The 25,215-nt window shown below is 48.6% G+C and overlaps 1 protein-coding gene across 2 annotated transcripts in view; it reads right to left on the minus strand.

The window, feature by feature from the left end:
* Window positions 1–1,073: 1,073 nt before the first annotated feature.
* The window catches only part of LOC147015578 (uncharacterized), a 38,864-nt gene continuing 14,722 nt past the window's right edge, over window positions 1,074–25,215 (minus strand). Inside the window, exons 6-14 of one of the 2 annotated variants that reach the window (XM_085850452.1) lie at window positions 22,586–22,730; window positions 22,189–22,429; window positions 21,689–21,824; window positions 21,166–21,394; window positions 20,948–21,056; window positions 18,629–18,752; window positions 16,759–16,870; window positions 5,456–5,568; window positions 1,074–1,349 (exon numbers count right to left, since the gene is read on the minus strand). In XM_085850452.1, the coding sequence (XP_085706578.1) occupies window positions 1,274–1,349; window positions 5,456–5,568; window positions 16,759–16,870; window positions 18,629–18,752; window positions 20,948–21,056; window positions 21,166–21,394; window positions 21,689–21,824; window positions 22,189–22,429; window positions 22,586–22,730 (1,285 nt within the window). In that variant the 3' untranslated portion in view covers window positions 1,074–1,273. Of the gene's footprint in view, window positions 1,350–5,455; window positions 5,569–16,758; window positions 16,871–18,628; window positions 18,753–20,947; window positions 21,057–21,165; window positions 21,395–21,688; window positions 21,831–22,188; window positions 22,430–22,585; window positions 22,731–25,215 lie in introns of both variants that reach the window. The other variant, XM_085850453.1, reaches the window with a different exon arrangement.

Below are 25,215 nucleotides of genomic sequence, written 5' to 3' on the forward strand. Positions count from 1 at the left end.
ATGCCTTTGCTATGCCCTGTAAGGACGCTGAACTGTCAGAGGACCTACACACAACTTTAGCAAGATTTGTCTGTTCAGGTTATTGTCCAAGTGGGTGTCAATATTTCCAGCATCCCTGAACTTCGGTGGCATCTCTTCTGTAAGAACATGGCTGAGAATGACAAGTTACCACCAATTGTCGGTGCTCTGAGGCAGCATATCATGCGGGTACATATCCAGGCATACGTTTGGGGTCAAGCAGCAATTTCTCAGCAAACATTTCTTGATCCATTAAATAATGGCTTCCACAAGGACACGAGTGGTCAACTCAAACCAACAACAGACATTCTCCCTGCACCAAAGGCAATTATCGAGATGATAAGGTGCCAGTGTAAGACAGAATGTTCATCACAGAGATGTTCCTGCAGGGCCAAGAACTTAACATCCACTGACCTTTGCATGTGCAGCACTTCGTGTGAGAATGACGAGGACTCAAACATTGAACGGCATGACCACGATAGTGATGATGACGATGGCAATGATAAGTGACATTAGAGACAGTGATGCCAATTGGCTACAAACTCATATTTGACATTAAGTACATTTCACTGATAACCATATTCATGCGTTACTCATTTCAAGATTTGAAAGCAATACATTAAATAAACGGTAATTTGACACAATGATAGCCGTTTCCATGGCAAACAATTGCTCAAAATACAGATATATGTATTCTATATTAAGAACTGTCCTATAGTGAACAATTATGCATCATCAGTTGCTTGCTTGCGATTAATTTTGAATTTTCAGAGCTGAAATAAAAAAAAACGGGTTTTTACCCCAAAACGACCTATTTGACCACATTATATGCATTGAAAAATGTGAAACATGGATTTTCTGTTGTGGTATTGTTTAAGCTTTCCAAAAATGTTGGGGTTCGCTACTCTCCAAAAAATTCCAACGAACGTCAAATTATGGACACAAGGAACCTGACTACTACCTCCATAGTTCACTTTTATTTAAGCAAGTCAAATTATGTGACAGCTCAAATGCTTTTTGATTTGGAAGAAAAAAAAAAAACAGCAAAGTCCAAATCATGCATCTTCAACAATTTTTAATGATGATAAAATGATTTCATAAATCTAAGAAGAATAAAGTTTACTTCTGTGATGGACATGCCAGAAGTGATTTATGATGGAAACTTTCAATTTGTAATGTCATGACCGTCATACTTGTTCCGAGCCAAGAGGCGACACTGGCTGTGGCCTGGTCAGCACATATCTGAGGCAGGAACTCATCGTTTCCCTTGAAGGGCAGTTGCTTTTCGAGAAACCGTTTTGTTGCTGTTGCTGTATTTCTGTTTGTCTTTTCTGCAAAGCAAAACGAAAAACAAATTTGATATCGGTCCAACAATAATGGGCAAAATGCTTCATCATTTCTTATGATGAAAATACTACCTCTGAGGTTTGGTCATTGATATACCAACTTGCACTGTGCCCCTTTATCTTTTGCAGTGGTGAGCTCTGCATATTTTGAATCAATGTTGCGATTCGTGGGATGAGTTTTCGGTTTAAATAAAAAAAACTTAGTATGGAAGATATATATAGAGGAAGGGTGATGTTCAAGATACAAAAAAACAGGCATTATGTTCCTAAGTTAGTGGCCTGCAAAAGTATTTCAGCCCCTTCCAATTATGTCACATTTAAATGAACTAGTCACTCGTGGGACTGTTGGTCCTTTGGACCAAACTTTCATTGATATTCATGGCCTTGTGACATACCTGCTTGCTGGATAACTTGAGCATTAGCTTGCCTTTTCACCAAACTCAGATGCTTGAGCCAGCGAATTACATGTTTATTATGAGAATGAATTAACATACTTTTACAATGTTATTCTTTTTGTAATTATAATGTCATGCAGTAGAAGGACCTATTAAGCTGCTCAACATACAAACATGGCATGCCTTTAAGCCTGGCCCTGCAACTCTGGGCAATTATATCCAGTGCCCCTTGAGACAAAATTCTTCTTCACCTTACGGTGAGTTCCAAGACATCTACCGGCAACATCAAGGACGGTGGTCTTGAAATCGCTCCACAACTCTTCAGGATCCCCAAAGCACCCAGACCCCCTCCCCCCCCCCAATTCCCCACTGCCTGTTTGCAAACACCTCAGCTACTCTCTCATCTTTGAGCTTACCAACATCCAGCCTCATCTGGGATGGTACTGCGCACTCTGGTAGACCCTGCAGTTCTAGAACATCCTCCAGCGATCATCAACGAGCACATGGTCAATCCCCTTTGCCACACCGCCAGCGTTGGAATACCAAGTCCAGCGATGAACCTGTTGGCACTGAAACCATGAACCAGCCACCCTAAATCCATGACTTCTTGCAAAGTCAAGGAACTTAGTGCTATTCTGGTTCACAGTTCCAGACCTGTGGGGACCAACACACATCTTTCAACCATCCCCCTCAGTTCCAGTCGATGCAATGAAATCCCCCAAGACTGGAAGTGTATCGAGTCTGGGGCACTGATCAACCAGACTCGAGCGTGGCATAGAATGCGTCTTTCATGGTGTTATCGTTGGAGGAGGTTACATGTTAGAAATATCTGGACAAATCAAAATTCACTGGTTGTAAAAGTATTCAGCCCCTTGGGTCAGTACTTCATGGAAGCACCTTTTGCAGCAAACTGCTTTGAGTGTTTTTGGAATTGTCTCCACAACCTTCACACAGTGAGATGATGAAATTGTGCATTGTGGGTACCAAAGTTTTTGAATTGGACCAAAAAAAAGTTTTCCCCATTTTTGTCTCGTCTGACCACTAACTCAAAAACCATTTTTGGCTCCGCATGCCTGTAGTATCAAGATGTTTTTCAAAAACTCCATACGAGCTTTTAGATGCGTCTTTCAGTAATGGCTACTTTTTTTTTTGCTACAAGTCCATCAAGGCTAGCTTTGTGAAGGGAGCAGGATATTGTTGATTGATGAACACAGACTCCTATCTCTGACAATATAATAGAGCCTTGTAGATATTTCAAAGGCATTGTTGGATTTACAGTGACATCCCGAACTGGTTTCCTACTTGCCAGGCTGTTGAGTTTAATGGGCGACCTGATAAGTTTTCCACTTCTTGATGATTTCATCGTCCTCAAAGGGATAATGAGTGAATTGGAAATCTTATAACCCTTTCGTGAACTGTGCTTCTCCACCACTTGATGTCTGACTTCTTTGGAAAGCTCTTTGGTCTTCTGAGTTGCACCTTAAACCTCCTCAGATAAGTGGGGGAGCTTAATTTTTAAGTTACACCACCGATTACATCCAGGTGAAACCTATTACACTTATTTAGTGACCTTTCAAACAATTTGCTCCTGAAATGATTTTGGGTTAATTCGTGAAAGGGTTTGAATACTTCTGCAACTGAGAATCATCTTATTTTCTCTCACTCCAACTTATTTACATTTTAAAAAGCTTTTTTTTGCAGCTTGAGTAGTTTGTGAAGACCAGGTGTTAAGTTTGATTTGAAAGAATCATAAAATAAGCTCAGGTGGTATCAAAATGTGAAAACTTTGGAGGGGGTGAATACTTTTGCAAGCCACTGTGTCATGAAGGTACTGGAGAGGATTCTGGATGGCAGGATATGGAAGAGTGTGGAGATGGAGATTGGTGAAGAGTGGCAGGAGCTTAGATTGGGCAAGAGGGTGATGGATGGGATGTCTCATGCTGAGACAGCTGGTGGAGTAGAAGTTAGAGGTGCAGGATGAAATAGCATTGGTGGATATGGAGAAGGCTTTGAAACTGCTGAGAAAGATGGTGATAGAAACAGAAGTTAGGTTGAAGAGACTTACAGGGTTGGCCTGAACGTCAATTTCTCACATCTTCAGTGATGTGAGGAGAATGATGGAATGCATACAGCTACAATGACTGATTAATTATTGTGTGAACTGCACAATAAAACCTGTATAATTAAGAGTTAAACGAATGCTTTACTGGGGAGGGTAAAGCGATAGAATATAAAGGGTAAAGCAGGATAGAAAAGCAGCAGGATAGAAAGGGTAAAGGGGTAAAGCGACTTTCAGGCCACCGTGTGTTAGGGAATGAGGAAGAGTTTTGGTTGGTCGTGGGATGTTGAAGGGGTTCATGGTGAACATCGGTTCAAGGAAAGGGAAAGTTTCTTCGCCCATTCGTGTTCATCATGGTGATGAAGTTGGTAAGCAAAAAGGGGGAGGGGGGGGAAATGAAGTCTTGTCGGGAGAATGTGTGCGGATGATCTTGCTGTTGTGACGGAGAGTGAGCAGGTGATGGAGTGGAAGGAGGCATGCGAGAAGCCTCAACTGAAGAGTATGGAGAAGAATGAGGTGATGTGGGTTTGGGAGAGAAAATAAACGAATGTCAGGTTCGAGGGGAAGGGGATCAGACAGGGAAATAGGTTTGAGTATCTGGAGGAATACTGACTGGATGGTAGGTCAGAAGCAGAGGTGCAGAGGATTCATGGGGGGTGCAAATGAATGGATGGGGGTGAATGGATTGATGGCAGACAGAAAAATATCATGGAATTGAGAAGGGAAAGTTGTGGTGTCTTGCGTAACGCTTGTCTACCCTTCTAGTCCGGAGACGGTCGCACTGACAGAGAAACAGAGGCTACAGGTTGGCGAGAACAACTGGCTCAGGAGGATTGTGGGAGTAAAGACGGTGGATAGGAGATTGGTGTGCAAGTCGGATTGACGGTGAGATTGGTAAAATGCCAGCTGAAGCAGGCTGGACACGGTAGGATGAAGAAAGAAAATGGCAAAGAGAGCGGATAGGTTGAGGTAGCAAGGTAGGAGGAAAAGAGGTAGGCCATGGTTGAGATGGGAAGGTTGTGTGAGAAGGGATATCAATAAGGTAAGGGGCGTTTTGAGAATGGAGAAAGTTGGCTGAAGACAGAGGGAAATGGAGGGTGTCGTAGTCAAGGCAAGGCAGAAGATTCGTACCATTGAGCCTTATTTCTTATAAAGGGAAGAGGAAACAAGAAAACATTTTATTTATAAAATAAATCTTTTTTCTCCCCACTTAGTGGGGCAATTAAAGAGAAATTTCCTCCTTCAGGTTGTTTGTCCATGATCTATCCTCCAAATGCTGAGTGTCAAGCAAGGAAGCAGCACATACCATTTTCAAAGTTTTGGTACGACTTGGCTGGGGTTCGAACCACTGACCTCCCAGACTCAAAGAGGATACTCTAACCCTTACACCACCGAGGTTGGAAGATACTTTATAAGGAATTAATTTATTTTGAATAACATGATAAAATGCACACTAGCCTTCAAGAAAAAAGTATCCATTTTGTTGACAACTCATATGCAAGCTATTTTTGTCCATGTTCCCCCTTGTGTTATGGAAATCCAGAGCAAGCTAGACAAAGATACACCAAAAGGTTATACTGACCTGTTGGCCTCAAACGTACAAAAGTGGGACCCACAGTGTACAACTGGGGACTCACCGAGACATCCTGATCTGGTTACGACATCCCTGACCCCCCTCCCAGTGCGGTGTGAAGTTGGAGTTGGTCATAAAAGAGCCACATCCAAGGCATGCTTTTCCATTGGAATAGGGCTGAATAGCAGGGCCAGGGGTTGGGGTAAAGAGCACAGGAGCTTTTCAGAATTGTTGGCAGATAGCATTTCAAAAAGTCGAGGAAAACGGCAAAACGACAAATTTAAACAGGGGAAAAATAAAATCATAATAAGGGGATAAAACCTTTGGACAGATCCAAATGTCCACACATCTGGGCAATTTCACTGCCTTTTATATTGTTGTGGACCCAGGGCAGGGGCAAAAATACCACGGGGGGGGGGGGGGGAAGCTACCTCAGGTTCCCACCAGACTCTCCGGAATCGCAGACAGTCCCACACGGATAACTCCATGACGAGGCGAGTCGCTAATCGACCTGAATGCCAATAACTCAACCACGTGGCTTGGGGTTCTCAGTCTAATGGAAACCGGTTACCTAAAGTTGTCACGTGATCTAATTACCAGGGGACACGCCCTCAGTACTCCTTGTTTAAACCGGATCACCTTACCGGATCGGATGCATCCGAGCGCAACTGCCAAGGACGTATTGGATAGGAAACAGATCGTTGGGGGACAACATCCTGGCTAAGCTAGGATACGGACCATGTTGGACCAATGAAGGAAAATACAAAAACGAGCTGGGAACATTTCTATATAAAGCATTCATTTACAATTAAGCAACGAAAGGTATGTGGCACAGTGAATGGGGTTTATTGTTATATACAGCAGGGATATAAAGGAATTTGTGGGGTACGACAAAAGGCAAGCTATTTACAAAAGCAGACAAGAGCAGACTTATCCCGTTAGAACTTCTACAATCTTAAGTTATGCTATGACAGGCTCCAATGCATGCACGCACGCACGCACGCACGCACGCACGCACGCACGCACACACGCACACACACACGATTAGATAGCCAGAAGGAAGGAAAGCAGATGAGAACTAACAGCCTCGCAATACCTGGCGCGGTCGGCCGATCGTGTAACCCAGTACGTTTTTGGGGACGCTCCACTTGAGCATTCCCACCTTAAGAGTCGGTGCGTTCTCTCCTGCTTCATCACTTTTCTGGGCCTCGTGGAAATGTGTGCTCCGCACTGGTCCAGAAGAACGTCTGTCGCATACCAACCCCAAGTGTAGATGCAGCAACAGGCAGACAATGAGGTTCAGTGAAGAGAGGGCAGAGACGAATGTGAGGAGACAGAGACAGAGAGAAAGTGGGTGGGTGAGGGAGAGACACAGAGGGGGAGACAGACGGAGACAGACCGGCTTTGCGAATCACTTTTTATAAGCCTCGATGACCCGAAGCGATGCACCATAATCCGAATCATGCCCTTCCATTGGGTCCTGGCTCCGCCCTGCCAGACTCCTCGGGCCAGAAGCGGCCTCATTGACACATCCGGCACGACACAGCCAAGAGCCTTGCACGCGACCTGCGATCCCCATCCTGTCATGTTCTGGCGACTGGCTGAGGGTCGCGTCGGTCCCACGCGCCCATTTGGGGTATCTCCGGCGTTGCCAACGTGCTGGGCCCATCCCCGTGCCACACGGCCCGAGCCGTGCAGCATGCCTCTGCTTGGTGGTGAAGCGCATCGATGTGAATGTGCGAGGAGGCGCGTGATGATTTTTCCCGTGTACGGGAGATGTTGGTGGTCGAGGTGGTGAGCTTTTGGTGAGCGAAGGTTGAGCAAGGTGAGGCACCGTTGCAAATTGGCACACAGATTTGAATTAAAAGGTGCGCAATGCGCGTCCTGTACAGTGTTGGTGGTGAGTCTCTCCAAGGGTGGCTGCCTGGGTGCGGTGCCTGCTTAGATTTGTATCATGGATAAAAGGAAAGGGTTGGATGGAAATCATATAGAAGATAGAGATATAATTATCAGACCTTGCTATTAGACCCACGCAATGCACTTCGTCCCGTTAACCCATGAGACATGAGGGGAAAGTCTGACTGCACGAAGACTAACGAAATAACTGCCTGGGGATCACTATTTTGGGTGCCATTGCCTTAGAGGCATGCGGTTTTGCAGAACCGTAACAATATTTACAATAATGTAAGGCTCATAGATGAGCTTGTGCATTCATCACGAGAGAGAGGAAGCCACGAGTCAACTTTGGTTTACTTTTACATTCAAATTTTAAAAAGCATTAAGACAATAGATACTGTTGTGGTTGACGAAATTCGCAAACCACCATTCAGGTCCCTTAGGTGAGATATCTCTGTAAGTATATGTGTAGTTAGGCCCAAACCCGTTGTTTAGAGGGAATAAATGTCATTCATTCGGGCTGCGACCATTCTAGATAGCCGTTTTTCTTTTACTATCTTTATTTTGGACCAGCCGCCATTACTACCACCACCAACCACGTCTCAACAGCCATCACACAACAACCACCAACCGCAACGCCGCTTCACAACCACAGCCACGACCCTTGCCGTCACATCTCGCTCTCGCAACCATCGCATCACCGCCATTCCCGCGCCGCTTATGGACACCGATCCTGGACTCGTGCAGGGCGCGCGCCGAGTGCAAAAACACCAGCCTTTCCGAAGAAATCGGATCAAAAACGATTCACGCCCACTTCTGTTCCATCCTATCAGCGAGCATGGGGCGATTTGGCCCCGCCTCCAGGTGCGTTGGAGTATAATCGCTATATGCAGATTCGCGGATCAAAAAGCATTCACGCCCACTTTTCCTCTGTCCAATGGGGAGCCAGCCAGAGGTAAAGGGTCGAAGGTGAAGGAGCGAAGCCACGGGGGCTATAAAGGGCCGCGTTCGCTCGCCAAAAAGGCAGTTGAGTTGGGAAGAGTCGGAGTAGTTGAGTCAGTCAAGGAGAGAAGAGAAGAGTCGGAGAAAGCAGTTGGAGGGAGCTGAGAAGAGTGGAGAGTGGGAGAGGTGGCGGCGGCGAAGGCAGTCGAGAGGGCGCTCGTGTCAGAGTCGGGGAGCTGCGGAGAGGGGAGGCCGGTAACGCGACCGCAGTCGCGGTGGAGACGCTCGGCGCGGGACCCGAGCCAGCGAGATATCCTCATTCCCCCGAGCATCAACAACCCCCTCCTGTTTCCCCCCGCGCTGAGATAGTGTGAAAAGGGGGCCCCGTTCCCACCCCATACCAGGCAGTGCCAGCGAGGCCCGCGGAGTCGGGGCGCCACCGCCATTTTGCGGCTCATCACCAGACGGGTAGGCTCGACGTGGTCTCGGCCCCAGGCCCATCTGCCCCCCTCATCGTTGAGGGTGGTCCCTTTTTCTTTTGCTTTGAGTATATGTGTTGTCGGCGCCGTCTGTGAAGTAAAACTGTATAAGTGTTGCCGTGTGCTCGGTAGTCGGTAGTAGATCTGCAGTGTGTTTTTCTTTTGTTACATTTGCTTTTTGTGCAGAATTGTTGTGTTTCTTCTATTTTTACATTTGCTTTTGGTGTATAGTTGTACATGTGTGCTATCCGTGTGCCGCCGCGGAATAAATGTGCTTTATGTTGAACTGTTTTTCCCGTTTCGCTTCGTCTTTTCCTTTATTGAATCTCCATCTTACTTCACGTAAAGGGTTGGTCGTGGGCTAAATACGCCCGAGAATTAATCGGAACCGTCGAGGCCGACGATAACACCGCTCGGTTATCCCGATAGTACGGAACGGGTCGCTTAAAGTGGCCCATGTCCGAAGTCGACCTGCGGCGAGGTGCGATCGCCCGGTCTACCCTCCGTGTGGGTACTTAGGTAGGTCGAATTTGGCGAGCAACCCTATCCCACGCGGGGGGCCGATTGGCACGATCGTGGTGAGGCCGAAAGGCCCACCCGTGACTAGTTCCCGGCGTTAGTCCGAGAGGGTCACGACGGGATTGTCCGTCCGGTGGGCGACGTGCCGCGATTCGAGTTACGTGGCCGTTCGCACGCCGGCGGGCGCGAATCCGCAACACTGGTGTCAGGTCGTGAGATACAAACCCATCCCCCTCCTCGTGACACTGGTGTCGGAGAACGGGACAACGGGCTATCCTGTCTCCAGCTAAATTCACGGGAATCAGTCCAGGGGTGAGAGGAGCGACCCCCGATTCCCTCCAAATTACGAGCGATTCAAATTAACCCTTTACGAGAAATAAGATGGCGTCTCAAGGCGAACGGGAGCCGGGGGTATTAGAAATGTATATGTGTAGTAATGTAGGATCCATGGTCCAGGATGAAATCCCCGTGCAGGAAATGTTGGTTGTGCAGGAACACGAACTCGTCCAACTGAACTCAGAGCCCGAAATAGGTGCGGCGGCGGCCGCGGTGTATGACACCTCCCCACCCCCCCTCCGCCAAAACCTCCCGATCCTGGCCGAATCGGCTCACCCAAGCGCACCCGACATGGCCCAGCTATTCGCCATGCTGGCAAAAATGGATACAAAAATGAACGAAGTGAAAACGAAAATGGATGCAAACACAAATGAAATGAAAAACGAAATAAAAGGCATGAACAAGCAAATGAACGAAATGGAAACAAACATGAAGGAAGAAATGAAAGAGCTGCGGGGTGAGACGCAGAACATGGGCCGAAGCCTGCAGGCGGGCATGAAGGCAGTAACCGGGGAGCTTAAAATGGCGACGCCACGTGTGGGAGCGAACGAGCTGGGAGGGAGTGCAACGGCTGTCGGGCCCGCGGTGGAGGCGGGTAAGGAAAAAATAATTCGGGGGACGTGTTGGGCGAGGGTCGTGATGGTAACCGAGAGGGAAAAACTAATTGGGGTGACGGAGACGTGCACGAGGGAGATAACAAGGGAAGAGACGGAAATAATAGTGGAGACAAGGGAGGTAAAGGGTGAAGAGGTGACTGAGTTGGCAGAGACACGGGAGATGGGAACGATAGAGGGAAGACTACACGATGAAGATGGGGTAAGTGACGCACACACACACACACGGAGGAAGTGGAGGATAATGGGGGTGAGCTCGCGGACTGGGTAGAGACCCGGTGCGAGCAGTTGGATGGCCTCCTCCAGGAACGAGGGGAGGGAGTATGCCCCCTTGAGGCGAGTCACGACCAGGTGAGTTCGGTCGTGCTTTGCGAGGTTGAGGGGACGGGTGCTGTGGACAGGTGCACGGAGAGCTTGGGGGGTATAGAGGCCCCGGAGACCCTTGTGGGGACACGAATCCCCAGTGTGGTTGTCCCTGTGTGTGTGGTGCAAGGTGTGAGTGCGTCCCCGTGTGTGGATGAAACTGCCAGTATGGATGAGACACCGCGAGCGAGTGCCCCCGCGTGTGTGAGTGAGACACCGCGGGCGAGTGCCCCCGCGTGTGTGAGTGAGGCACGGTGTGTGAGTGAGACACCGCGGGCGAGTTCCCCCGCGTGTGTGAGTGGTGTAGTGGCAAGTGTGCCAAAGGGCGTGCTTCCCAGCATGCAGTGTGTGGAAGAGGCCGTGTGTGTGAGTGAAACGGCCAGTATGAGTGAGGCACCGCGGGCGAGTGCCCCCGCGTGTGTGAGTGGTATGATTTGTGTGAGGGAAATGGCACGAGTGAGTGGAAGGCCGCGAGTGAGTGGAGCCACGTGTGCGAGGGAAACGGCATGCGTGAGTGAAACGGCCAGTATGAATGGAGCACCACGTGTGAGTGGTATGGGTAGTGTGAGGGAAATGGCATGCGTGAGTGAGCGGCCGAGTGTGAGAGAGACAGCGTGTGCAAGGTCGCTATGTGTAAGGAAGATGTCGGTCGGCATGTGTGAACATGCAGCCGCGTCTCCCGGGGTGAATGTGATGGAATGGACTGTGAGCGTCGTTACACGCAGGAATGCGTGTGTTGAATGGAGACGACGACGGCGACAGAGGAACGAAAGCCGGGTCGCGGCTGTAGTTGTTTCGGGGACCGTGCCGGGTTCACCCAGCAGTGAGCACGAGGTCCGTGCTGTGCAACGCACGAGGCCCCCACGTGCTCGCTTGCGAGAGTGAAGTCCCGGTCCGGAAACGCACGCGGTGGATTTGCCGATCCCGCGGACGGACAAAGTTTAGGCAGGTAAATGGATTTGGACCGGACGGGTTCTCCACGCGATCGTGTGTGTTAAGCTCCAACTGGCAAAGCACATGTGTTCGCGTGGGGAACCCCTCGAGACGTGGGGCTTGTGTTTTTTTATGCGCACGGTGACGTCATGGCTGCACGCGGGGTTGGAATCCGGCAGGAGGGGTATCCCTGCCGGATGGTACCGTCCAAGGAGGGACGAGGTACACGTGCCGCTGCATGAAGTCACGGGCAGGTGCAAAGTGCGCGAGCTGTGAGTTGCCGCGCTGGTGCTGCGCATGTGGAAAAAAACAAACAAACAAAAAAAACAGCAAGCCTCGTTTTCGGGTGAACAACATTCCTGGGCAAGGGGTGGATGATCCCCTTGACCAGGGCACAGGATGGAAACTAGTTAGGGGGAAGGGTTAGCTTAGCCAGACCGACTTCATGGGGCAGGGGTAAGTCCTCATGGAGTCCGTGGAATGGATGAGTTAGAGGGATTGTAGCGAGATTTAGGTTGGGAAATTGATTAATGGGATTATTTGGAGACAGTGACAGACTTGTGGATGTGTAGCAGGGACGTAGTTTAGCTACGTAGTGTTAAAAGGAACGTGCTATAGTGTAAGGGACGACGTGGGAGCACGAGTTAGTTAGGGGATGTAAATAGAAGGATGGCAGAGTTCAGCGGTGAGTGTGTTGAAGAGTTGGTGAGTGGTGTGGAGACATGTTGAGTGAGTGAGGCCAGCGGGTCTGTGTGAGTGGAGCGAATGGGGAATGCATGGTGCGATGAGTGATTGGGGGGGGAGGAGTGACTCCCACCCAAGGGACCCCGGGGTCAGTGTACAGTGAGTTAGGGGGTTAGTTAAATTGAAAAATGGAGGTCGTTTTGTTGTTGGTGTGAATGTAGGCTCGAAACCCATTTGGAGGGGTGCAGGAGCCCTGTTGACGGGCTGGGAGCTTGGCTGCGAAAGGTGAGTATCGCTGAGTGGGTACCCCGGGCACCAGGCGAGTCGGCTGTGGTAGGCCAAGGGCCCATGGGGGGCCGGGATAGCGTAGTGGGCACGGGTGCGCCTGCTTGGTGCGGGGGCCCGGGGCGCCATTAGCCGCGTGGGCAGTGTTGTGGGCACGGGTGACCCTCGGAAAGGGGCCCGGGAAGCCAGCCTGCCACGTGTGCGTTTCAGGGGAGGTGCCATGGGGGGCACTCCCCGGTGTTTGGGGAGCTGGTAGGCTCGGAGGCAGTGTAGTGCCCGGGGGTGCCATAGCTGGAGATTCGGCAGAGGGTCGTGCCTGCCAAGGGGAGCCACGCATCCCAGCCATGAGACGGTGTGAGGGCACGGGAAGAAAATTGGGGGGCGAGGCCCGAAATTGTGAGGACACCAACACAGGCGACGGGAATCTGGGTTGTTAGAACCAATAGTTTAAGCGAGAGGCGCTTGTTGGAAGCCCCGGGGTAGTTTAATGGTTAAATGGATAGGGTAGATTAGGAAGTGTACCCCTCCGCACCATCCATCCCCTCGCTCTCGTTGTGGGCCGCTGGACCCACCTTGGTTATAGATCGCTGAACTCTGGGGAGGCCATCCTGAGGCTTCGTTGGGCCTCGGCACAGGACGCTAGCTCTCCCTTATTCCCCTCCGGGAAGGGAACGTAGGGGTTGGGAGTAGGCTCGGTGACAGGATAGGTTAGCCAAACAAGGACAGTACAGGGGGTTAGGGGACGATTTATAGTGGGGAAGTAAAAATAAAAAAAATAAGTTGGGGCTAAATTGGTTTTGGACAAATTAAGGGAGTGGGTATGGACAGTGACAGGCAAAGGCGATAGGTTGGGAGGGAGACCGTAGGGTAGGTCCGAGCCCGCCTTCCGAGTGGCCAGCACCACCGCACTCCCTCCACCAACCTCCACTGAACGGCAAAGGCTGGCCAGCTTCATCTGCTGGCTGCGTTGCTGCAAGGCAAAGGCCGGCCCACTTCATCGGCAGCTGTTGTTTTGCTGCAAGGCCTGTGCCGGCTGGATCGTCTGCAGCTGCTGTGCTGCAAGGCCTGTGCCGGCCGGATCGTCTGCAGCTGTTTTTTTGCAAGGCCTGTGCCGGCCAGTTCGTCTGCCGGCTGTGTTTGCCTGCAGCGGCCTTCTTCTGCGGGCTGTGTTTGCCTGATCACCTTTGCCATGCCATGCCCACTGCCCCTGTTCACCAGCCCCGTTCAATTTTTGCTTTGCCCCCCCCTGTTCATTGCCATGTGCGCCAGGATCAGAAAGCAACAGTTTGCAAGCTGCGAGAACTGCCCTGTTGGCAGCTACAACACGGGCCTGCAGTGGCGGCCCGTGCACCGTGTTTGCGTCCATCCATTCATCCATCCATTCGTTGTGCTCATTGCGTGTGCCACTTGAGCTGGCACGGAGACTGCGTTTGTGCAGCCCATGCACCGTTCTGGTTCACTGTGTTCAGTTCAAAAGGGAAGGCCTTGGACTGCGTGTGAGCAGCCGGCCACATTCCCTGTCACCTGCGTTCACCAATGCCAGAGACTGCATGCGAGCAGCCTGGCTCCCTGCTAACTGCTTTCTTTTTGCAGAGTCCATTGATCCTGGGCCATGGTTTAGTGTAAAATTTGTAAGTTAAAGTTAAGATGTACTGTAAATATGAGTGCGCCCCCGGCATGTCTGTCCTAGCGCCGGCAATTTTATTTAAGTCGTCCGTGTGAGTGGGTTTGTTTAGGTAGTTACTCAGCCCTCAGGTTATTTATTTTGGGGACACGAATACCATGAATGTCGCACTCAGGGATCCGTAGGTAAAATGTACTAGGGGAAAACTACACATGATGGCACACGAAAATTTGACGACTCGGGACGAGTCTGTAAAAAGGGGAGGGGGTAGTGTTGTGGTTGACGAAATTCGCAAACCACCATTCAGGTCCCTTAGGTGAGATATCTCTGTAAGTATATGTGTAGTTAGGCCCAAACCCGTTGTTTAGAGGGAATAAATGTCATTCATTCGGGCTGCGACCCTTCTAGATAGCCGTTTTTCTTTTACTATCTTTATTTTGGACCAGCCGCCATTACTACCATTACTACCACCACCAACCACGTCTCAACAGCCATCACACAACAACCACCAACCGCAATGCCGCTTCACAACCACAGCCACGACCCTTGCCGTCACATCTCGCTCTCGCAACCATCGCATCACTGCCATTCCCGCGCCGCTTGTGGACACCGATCCTGGACTCGTGCAGGGCGCGCGCCGAGCGGCGGGTGCAAAAACACCAGCCTTTCCGAAGAAATTGGATCAAAAACGATTCACGCCCACTTCTGTTCCGTCCTATCAGCGAGCATGGGGCGATTTGGCCCCGCCTCCAGGTGCGTTGGAGTATAATCGCTATATGCAGATTCGCGGATCAAAAAGCATTCATGCCCACTTTTCCTCTGTCCAATGGGGAGCCAGCCAGAGGTAAAGGGTCGAAGGTGAAGGAGCGAAGCCACGGGGGCTATAAAGGGCCGCGTTCGCTCGCCAAAAAGGCAGTTGAGTTGGGAAGAGTCGGAGTAGTTGAGTCAGTCAAGGAGAGAAGAGAAGAGTCGGAGAAAGCAGTTGGACGGAGCTGAGAAGAGTGGAGAGTGGGAGAGTTGGAGAGGTGGCGGCGGCGAAGGCAGTCGAGAGGGCGCTCGTGTCAGAGTCGGGGAGCTGCGGAGAGGGGAGGCCGGTAACGCGACCGAGGTCGCGGTGGAGACGCTCGTCGCGGGACCCGAGCCAGCGAGATATCCTCATTCCCCCGAGCATCAACAACCCCCTCCTGTTTCCCCCCGCGCTGAGATAGTGTGAAAAGGGGGCCCCGTTCCCACCCCATACCAGGCAGTGCCAGCGAGGCCCGCGGAGTCGGGGCGCCACCGCCATTTTGCGGCTCATCACCAGACGGGTAGGCTCGACGCGGTCTCGGCCCCAGGCCCGTCTGCCTCCCTCATCGTTGAGGGTGGTCCCTTTTTCTTTTGCTTTGAGTATATGTGTTGTCGGCGCCGTCTGTGAAGTAAAACTGTATAAGTGTTGCCGTGTGCTCGGTAGTCGGTAGTAGATCTGCAGTGTGTTTTTCTTTTGTTACATTTGCTTTTTGTGCAGAATTGTTGTGTTTCTTCTATTTTTACATTTGCTTCTGGTGTATAGTTGTATATGTGTGCTATCCGTGTGCCGCCGCGGAATAAATGTGCTTTATGTTGAACTGTTTTTCCCGTTTCGCTTCGTCTTTTCCTTTATTGAATCTCCATCTTACTTCACGTAAAGGGTTGGTCGTGGGCTAAATACGCCAGAGAATTAATCGGAACCGTCGAGGCCGACGATAACACCGCTCGGTTATCCCGATAGTACGGAACGGGTCGCTTAAAGTGGCCCGTGTCCGAAGTCGACCTGCGGTGAGGTGCGATCGCCCGGTCTACCCTCCGTGTGGGTACTTAGGTAGGTCGAATTTGGCGAGCAACCCTATCCCACGCGGGGGGCCGATTGGCACGATCGTGGTGAGGCCGAAAGGCCCACCCGTGACTAGTTCCCGGCGTTAGTCCGAGAGGGTCACGACGGGATTGTCCGTCCGGTGGGCGACGTGCCGCGATTCGAGTTACGTGGCCGTTCGCACGCCGGCGGGCGCGAATCCGCAACAATACATTAAAAGGGGATTTGAACCAAAAATCCCAGCATCACCAGTAAAGTGCTCACATGGGAACACTGAACAGGCTGACCCCACTATCAGCAAACCAAGAGTAAAAATATGGCCACTGGACCTGTAGCTTATACCTGGGCCCTGGCCAAATGTTATAACCCAAATTTGTTAGCATTCTGACAGGTAGGTGTGGAGGAAAATTTTTGAAGGAATTTACACGATTTTCCCAAACATTTGCCAAGTCCGCCATTTTGACACACTTCTGGTCACGTGTTCGGCATGACCTCCGCAATTTAACATCATGACCCCATCCTAATGTTGTAACCCAAATTTGGTAGCATTTTCACTGGTGGGTCTGGAGAAGAAGATTTTTGAAGAAATTTACTAAGTCAGCCATTTTGACATACTTAAAATCATGTGACCAGAACGAGCTTTACTATCCGTTACCAGTCAGGAAAGGAACGTTGCTGCCAAATTTCAGCCGGATCAGTCCAGCGGTTTGGCTGGAGAAGTTGAAATAGGAGATGGACGGACAGTGCGCGATGACAATACCTGATCTGGAACTTAAATTCCAGATAAGCAAATAATAAGAAACGGCTACAACAAGCAGCCTTAATAAAACAGAGCTGCATAAATGCTATGCTTGCTCAACACACCTGCTCACGGGCACAGAATCCACAAATCATGCGAGTAGCCAGCTCCATTTCGTGCGACTGATCCTCATTGTGGCAAAGGTCACAGGGGTATGCACGGCCACAGCATGGGAACCTGCCAAGGGGAAACACCCGCGAGTGAGCCTTGTGCCACATGCCAACCCTAACCGCCACCCTCTACCCGTGACATCGAGACTCGGTCTGCTTACCATCACAAATTAGAACACCCCTCCGATTATTAGCAAAGGACACAAGTCAAACTCGAAAACATTCAAATCACAATTGTACACCTGGAATGGAATCGCAATGCAACTTTACAAGAATACAAGGATATATTTCCAACTCGTGAAATCTTCAACAAACGTCATATTTACCTCCACACTGAGCCTTCACTTGCAAACTGTTCCTCTCAGGCACCTCCAAATACATACAAGTAAAATATATATATATATTATTAAAAAAAAACAAACAAAAAAAAAAACAGATTTGGATTATCCCCAACCACTCCTCCCTCCCCAAATTACCCTATTCATATGTACACAAGTAAATGAACCATTCCAGTAATGACAAGATACTCATACAACCCAAGCTGGTCTTTGATCGAGGCCGTTCAAGACTGAAACATACGTGCGTGTTCATTTCAGTTCAGTACGAGTATAAAAGCCCATCAAAAATGACAGCTTGGAGTTATTTTATTAATCTGCAAGATATGATGTTTCGTAGCAAGAAGCGTTATTTTAAAATGCTACACGTAGAAATGTGACCCTATTTTCTTGATCTTCTGGGATGTTTTATTTCGACGATACAGCCACGCGAGCGTGATGATGTCTGAAGCCTCGGCCCAGATTCAGGTGTGCTTCCATGTTCTTTATTTGTTAGACATCCTGTGGACGTAAATGGCCACTCGTTTTACTCTGCACATCACGTACAGCGAATTGCACCTCTTGTATTTTTTTTTTCTTTTTAAACGTTTCTGTACACCACCGTTGAGGCTCAGTTTGCAAGTCACTGTCTACAATACCAATAGAAGAGACGTAATTACTCTTTTCTGAAAAATGTATTTTGGGTTTTTTTTTTTCAAAAATACTGAACATACATTCGTGTTAAAAGATTAGCCTTTAAAACCTTACTCAAATTGTCTCTATGAAGGGGGACAGATAAATACACACTGTGTTATATGTTAGACCAGCATGGATCGCCTCTCCACACGTCATTACAGATTTGCTGTGTTGTCATGATTTACAGCAATCATTATACAAACACTTATTTGTAATATAAAGAGGTCCAAGTGGTCTAAAGCTCTAAATGGGCAAAGCTGTCTAATCTGTCTTCATGGCATTCAGGTCTAAGGGATATAAAGGGATTTGAAGGGCTGAAAAGGTCTAAAGGGTATAAAAAGGTCTAAACAGTAAAGGGATCTAAAGGTGTCAAGTGTTGAAAGGGTCTTAAAAGGTAAAAGGAGGATTAATGGGTCTGAAAGGGTTTTTTGGGAGTCTTTTGGGTCCTCAGGGACTCAAAGCGTCTTCAACAGTTGCAAGGGTCTCACCAATCTGGCCGAGGGTCGCATCATTAAAAAGCATATTTTCACACGGCTTCACGGAGTGTTGGAAAGTGCCAGGGTGGCCGGGTCACATGGGTAAATGCAATTGGACCTTATTGTCTGCCTCATGATGAGCTGTCCTTTGTGGACGAATTGGGCCAGCGTGCGTGTGCCCTGGTTCGAATACATACAATGGTTAATAGTGGGGTCTGTAGATACCCCGGTGCACCTTGCTGTGTACCTGCTCTGCCATTTTGTCATCCCTTTCAGATCACCAAACTGAAACACGCAAGCGGAACACCAGAGTAGCACATGGCTGTGACCATTACTCACCGCAACCAGCGGAAGCTTTTCTTGTAGTGCTTACACGTGCCATTTCCCGGAAGAGGTTTGCCCGGCTGGATTACTGCACCTTTGTTGTAGTTTTTAGATTTCAAGATGACGGAGTTTGCAGTGGCTGCAAAAAAAAATTTTTTTTTAAAAGTTCATTTTTAGGGATCTCGTCAACAAGGGCCCACACTAGTTCACCCACCAAGCTTTTGTTTTGCAGCGAGGTTTCCCACTAATTACTTCAAACAATATTTTGATGTGCAAGTCATGCCAAGAATCCACGTCAGATTGGGACGTGCGTTACTGTACTCGGGAAAGGCACAGTGGACACTTCTATCACAGTCCCTGCTTTATCCATGCAGTCTCTGACATGCCAGTTGGGAGTAGGGAAAGACTACATGTGAAAGGGCACAGGGAATGGCAGACATAGACCTGTGGGTGGCGAATGAATGAATGAATAAACAAGTCTGAAGACGACGATGGTTCATGAGCGGTATTTGACGATGGTTCACGAGCGGTATTTGACGATGTAGATTGTTTCAGAAGTCAAGGATGAAACTGTGATAATGTTTGACCAAGTTATAAAAATGATCAACATGATGTCGTACGAGTGACAGGTTATTAGCTGCAAAATGTCAAAAACCCAGTTTCGTTCAACAACTTTAAAAATTTGACCTTTGCATAACCTTTAAAGGTCCCAAAACAATGTTGTGGACATTAAAATAAGGAAACAGGATACGTGCTATAGCTTAATGGAGTTAGTTCGTCGAAGAAGGTCGAAAACCAGGTTTGATTCCCACAAATTAGACCTTTGTGAACTTTAAAGGTCAAAGGTCAAGGAGTATGACCTTTGGTGCAAAACTTCCTCTGGAACATTCCAGGAACAATATAATGTCATTCCACACTCCTCGGATTATCCATACTTTGATGAAATCAGCGTAAAAACAAACTTTAAGGGGGCGCAACGGGCAAGGTGTTCGAGATAGAGAAAATGGTTTCAAGACTTTAGGTGGGGAATGACCTCAAGATTATGCATAAAAAAATATTGTCATCCCAGCTCTCAAAGTTTGGGCGGTCGTCTGATTTTTATGTCAAAATTTTCTAAGTTCATGACCTTGTGACGAAAATGAAAAATCGAGCTCCGTGGGGCTATGCAGGTGCCATTGGGCTAACCAAATACTGAAACCCCTGCCAGATTCGACAAACCCCCTCGGAGAAGATGCAAATTGAAATCGGCTACCCCCTAAAAACACAATTCGCAATTTTCTAAGTTCGTGACCTTGTGGCCTTGAACTTGGGACGAAAATGAAAAAAAATCGAGCTCTGTGGGGCTATGCAGGTGCCATTGGGCTAACCAAATACCGAAAGCTCTGCCAGATTCGACAAACCCCTCGGAGAAGAAATTTTTTAATGTCAAAATCGCAATTTTCTAAGTTCATGACCTTGTGACGAATATGAAAAATTGAGCTCCATGGGCTATGCAGGTGCCATTGGCCTAACCAAATACCGAAACCCTGTCAGATTCGACAAAACCCCAAGGAGAAGATGCAAATTGAAATCGGCTTCCCCCGAAAAACACGTTTTTTTAGTGTGGCTCCGCCCATAATGGGTGGACCACGCCCATTTTCAGGAAAACACAACAAGATCATGATATAAACCTCCCACCAAAATTTCATCAGGATCGGATCAAAACCCACGGAGCTATGCTCGGGACAGACAGACAGACAGACAGACAGACACACAACAATAACGAGTATAGTGGTCACATATTTTTTTCGTGAACCAACTTATATTTTTCGTGAAAATATTTTTTCGTGAACCAATAAACAAGCAGTCATAGACTGGTACTTACGAAGTCGTCAACTCGACCTCTGACCTTGTCTAATAAAAGCTGTCTCTCGAGAAGGTAGCGACGCAAACCAGAAGTTTCTACGATGATTCTGTACCAAACCATCAAAAATTGAATTTTTACCTCACTGTGACCTTGACCTTTGACCGATTTTGACCAAAATCTAATCAGCGCGAGCCATCAGCCTCCTGACTCACGTGGTGTAATTTGACATTGGTAGCTTCTTCCGTTTGAGTTATCGTGCCTACAAACAAACAAACACACAAACACACAAACAGAGGACGGAAGTGATCAATATACTTACGAAATCTTAGATTTCGTAAGTAATAAATCAATATAACGAGTGGAGAGGTCACAGAACACATTACCCCTCGCTGTCTTGAGAAAAAGGACATGGGTGGGAGAAGTTTGATGAAACAAAAGATTTCAATAGGAAGCAGATCCAGTTCCTAAAATATTTTTTGGAACAGCACCTTCCAACGTTGGCTCAAAGGAATAGAGCCGGACTCCCTCAATAAGCACCGAAAGGCGCCTATGGCAATGGCGGCAGTTAAATTCCCGCTTGACACCATAGCAGAGACCCTAATAAAAAGGGAAGGGGAAGGGGGACCAAAGAAAGGGAACAAATTGGGCCAATGAAGGTGCAACAAACTTTGACAAGTTAAGCTTGATCATCAAGGTGTTGGCATACCACAAGTGGGTGCTTGAGTGAGCAGTGAAGGCAAGTTAGAGCCAACTGGCTGGTCTGCAGGAGCAGCTCCACAGCGTGACAAAACTGCAGGTTCAACTTTCCAAGCACGGGATCCTTGTGGTGTGCCGTGGAAAAGTGAGCCTTGGCACTGAGTTGTGCGTGGCATTTACTACACTCTGCAGAACTTGCTCCTTCTGCACTCACTCGTACTTCCTCCTTTGCTTTGCACCTGTGAGGGTAGATAGGTAATAGAAAGGGCAGTGGGTTGGGGGGGGGACATGGGAGGAAACTATCCCATAAAAAAAAAAATCCACTTTTCCTTAATTGGCAAATATCACCCATTTTGTATACATGCATTCAGCTTCTACAAAAAAAATTAAAAATTACATTAACGATTCTATTTCTGGGGTACCACAACAGGTTTTACAAGGTGAAAAAGCTGTAAACTCCAAAATGAACCTTCCTGACTTTGGGGTGTGCAAGAGCAGACCATCTGCAGAGTCAACCATTCGAATCTAGTCACCTGGTGCACTGGAGAAGTAGTGCGAGACTTTGTGCTATCAAGATCCCAGTATCTTCACCCATGCTCAGGCCCAGCAGTTTCACCTCAGTCCCCTTCCTCATTGTCGCAGGCGTGCTGTCTCTGTCCCGAGCACCACCTAGATCGAGACCCAGCATGATCACCACCGTAGATAGAAATAAAGATTCATACAGTTTTAGACTACTGAGATGAGACAATTTGCTCTTCCTGTTCGTTGAGAGAAACTAGGAAAGAGTATTTGCAAAATCCTCTCCGCAACAAAATTGCTCACAATCATCATGAACCTCTCGCTTCACTCTCAAGTCTGTACTGAGAATGAAACCACAAACTTCGGAACTCTTGTAAACAAGTTCTCCAAGATGGAATAATTTATATATCTTCATCCAACGATTCCAAAATAACTTCAATTCAAATGGACTTTATATATATTTTTTAACCTTGCATTGAAAAGCAAGTAATTTTGGCAAACATGCCAAGCATACCAATTTCCTCCTCACAATTGTCGTACTCGTATGGTGCACTCTCCTCTTCACCATGTAGCTCACAGTCTTCCTGCGAAGGTTTTTTCTTGATCTCCTCCTCAGAAACATCTGTTGTGGATTGGCCAGAATCTTGGGTGGCTAGTAGCGGAGAATGTGGTGGAGATGTGGACTTTGTGCCAGAGAGATCTCTGAATGGAATGAACTGAATGCCGGCTCTCTCAGCAGCGAGCTCACGTTTCAGCTGCAGAGACATTACAACTTGGACATATCAGCTTGTTCTGCTGTATTCTACATCAGAAACAAAGAAGAAATCCCCATTTAGAACAGAGTTCCACACACTTTCGAGTGATCTCGCACTCAGATGGCATGCGCGCAAGGGTCGGTGAATGGTTCTTACCAAGCGTGCACCTTCGGTGAAAAGGCGCTCCATGTTGCGATCGAGCCAACGAAGGAAAGGACGAAAAAGGAGTTCTGGCTGACCGAGGAGTTGCACAGTGGCATGCTTAGCCTGTAGCCAATCCTGTGAAAATTTCTCCACATGCCTGCAAGCGGGCTCACAAGAAGTATGGCTGTCAGAAACCAGCACAGTGAGTTTATCCTTTGCAAATGCATCCTCCTTCCTCACCTCCTCCCCCTTACAGAACGGCAAGACTTTCTGGGGGCAAGTAGTTACTTGTCGATTTTGAGTGCAAGGTTGAAACCTGCTCTGATGTGGTCGAATACATAATGTTAAACCTGAAACACTTCAACTGCGAACAGGGTGATCAACTTGATACATAGACATCTTCTGCAGCAGGATTCTGGAGATTGAGTTGCTTAAAAAATATTTTATTTACAGGACCAGAGGTGCATTTAAGAATGAGATAGAACCAACAGTGGGACAAACATCAAGGGAATGAACAAACAAGGAGGAGGAGGAGGAGGAGGAGGAGGAGGAGGAGGAGGAGGAGGAGGGGGTAGAAACAAACTCACAAATCGGATGGTTGGATTAGGAAAGGTTAATGTGGGTTATAAAGATGATTGGTCAGAATTGGGGATGACAAGAGGTGGTCGTGCACCGTTTGCTTGAAACCTTAAAGGGAAAAGTGGGACAGAACAGCCTCTCGGAGGTGGTTTCATAGACAGGAGAAGTGAGGAACAAAAAAGAGTGGAGGTGAGCAGTCAGCCTGGATTTTGGAAGTTTAACCCAGAGGGGGTTACTGGAAAAACACATGCATCCTGGAGTTACTGGGGAGGGTGGAGGACAGAGAAGAGGGAGAAATATTGGAGAATATATGCTATTGTTACGGCTGTGGAAATTCGCAATACACCATAAAGGTTCCTGAGATTAGCTATGCCGGTAAGTGAGTGTTCAGATAGGTCCCCACCGTTGTTTAAAGGGTTTCTTCGTGTTCACCGGGCTGCGACTCTTTGAGATAGCCTTTTTTCTTTATCTATCGTTATTTTGAGCCACCATTGCAACAAACCTCCACGCAAACAACAACCACCACGCTCACACCACCCCCACAACAATCACCACCATCTTCGCCACTACGCCTGCTTACAAATGCCATCCTCCGCGGACCACGGTAAGACAGTTTCCGCGTCGGAAACCTTCCGAGAAGGATTGGCAGAACAAAAGCTCTTGTGAAGCCTGTGGGGTTTTTCCCACCTGTTTTCCCTGCGCTTGGTGTGAAGGGAACGGGGCGGGGCAGCTCGCTCCCCATTGGTGGAGGCACGGCGTGAGGCTGTCGGAGTGGGGGCACGCCCCCCTTCGAGAGCCTTCTGGAAACGTCTCGAAGGGAGGTGGAGCTGTGAATGGGGCGGAGCGACACCTTACAAAAGGCGAACAGACGCGAGGCTCGCTCTCTCGGTGATTCACGTTGGGCCTCCTCCTCTCTTCATGGTTCATGCACTCTTTGTGGCTCTTGCTCCCTTCCTCCTCGCTCGTTCCCGCGCTCGTGGCCCGGTGCAGCCTGTTGGTGGAGACGTGGATGGGAGGCGCCGCAGTGCGGCCTGTAGTGGACCTGCGTGTCCGGACGAGGGGTGCCGGAGAGGGTTCGCCGGCCGCGTGGGAGGTCGGAACCAGGCGCGACCCCGCTAACGGTCATGGGAGGGGGACTGGACGGCCACGAAAGGGAGGTCCTTTCTTTTCTTTTTACTTTTGCTTGCATGGTGTGGCGCCGTCTGTAAGTAGAACCTGTTTAAGTGACTGTGTTGTACAGAATTCCCTGCTCTATTCGATTGTATTGTTTTCTTGCTGTACATATTGCATGACTGCCTTGCATGTGTGTAAATAATAAATGAGCTTGTCGAGCTGTTCCCCGTCGTTGCGTCTTTCCTTTATTGAAAGTGCCATCTTACCTCGTGGAGTAATTAGTGAGGGTTTGAACACCCGGGTAAAGTAATCTGAACCGTCGAGGTTGGCGATAACACCGCTCGGTTATCCCTGTAGTACGGAACGAACCGCTTAAGCGGTTCGTGTCCTAAGCCGACCTGCGGCGTGGTACAACCCCTCGGTAGGTTACCCGCGCGGGTATTTAGGTATATCGACATTCGGCGATTCACCCTATTTCGCGTGGGTAGAATGCGGACTGGGTTGTGGTGAGGTTAAACCCCCACCCGTGACTGGCTCCTGGCGGTAGTTCCAAGGAGGGTCACGACTGAATTGTCCATCCGGTGGGCGACGCGGCTGCTATTGGAGTTACGCGGCCGATCGCACGCCAGGCGGGCCACAATTCGTAACAGTATAAAAGGGGAATTCCATGTCAAGTGTACACACCCTCCCGACACATACCTCATTTTCTCCCCATATGTTGGTCATTTATTCACTTGGGTGAAAAAACTCAAAATACCAACTTTTAGACCTGTTTTAGGGGCCCCCCAAATTTGGGCACCCCCAGCTGCCCCACAATCTTCCAAAGGCCATATCACAGGTTGTAGTGGTCCGATTTGGCTGATCTTGGTATCAAAATGCTCGTAAAAGCGAGACCTTTAGAATCATTTAAAGTAAAATCACTCCGAAACAGTAATTCAAAAAGTTATAGT

Source organism: Eptatretus burgeri, chromosome 12, assembly GCF_056783735.1.
Source record: "Eptatretus burgeri isolate ZD-2024b chromosome 12, Ebu_testis_v1, whole genome shotgun sequence".
Classification (NCBI taxonomy): Eukaryota; Metazoa; Chordata; class Myxini; order Myxiniformes; family Myxinidae; genus Eptatretus; species Eptatretus burgeri.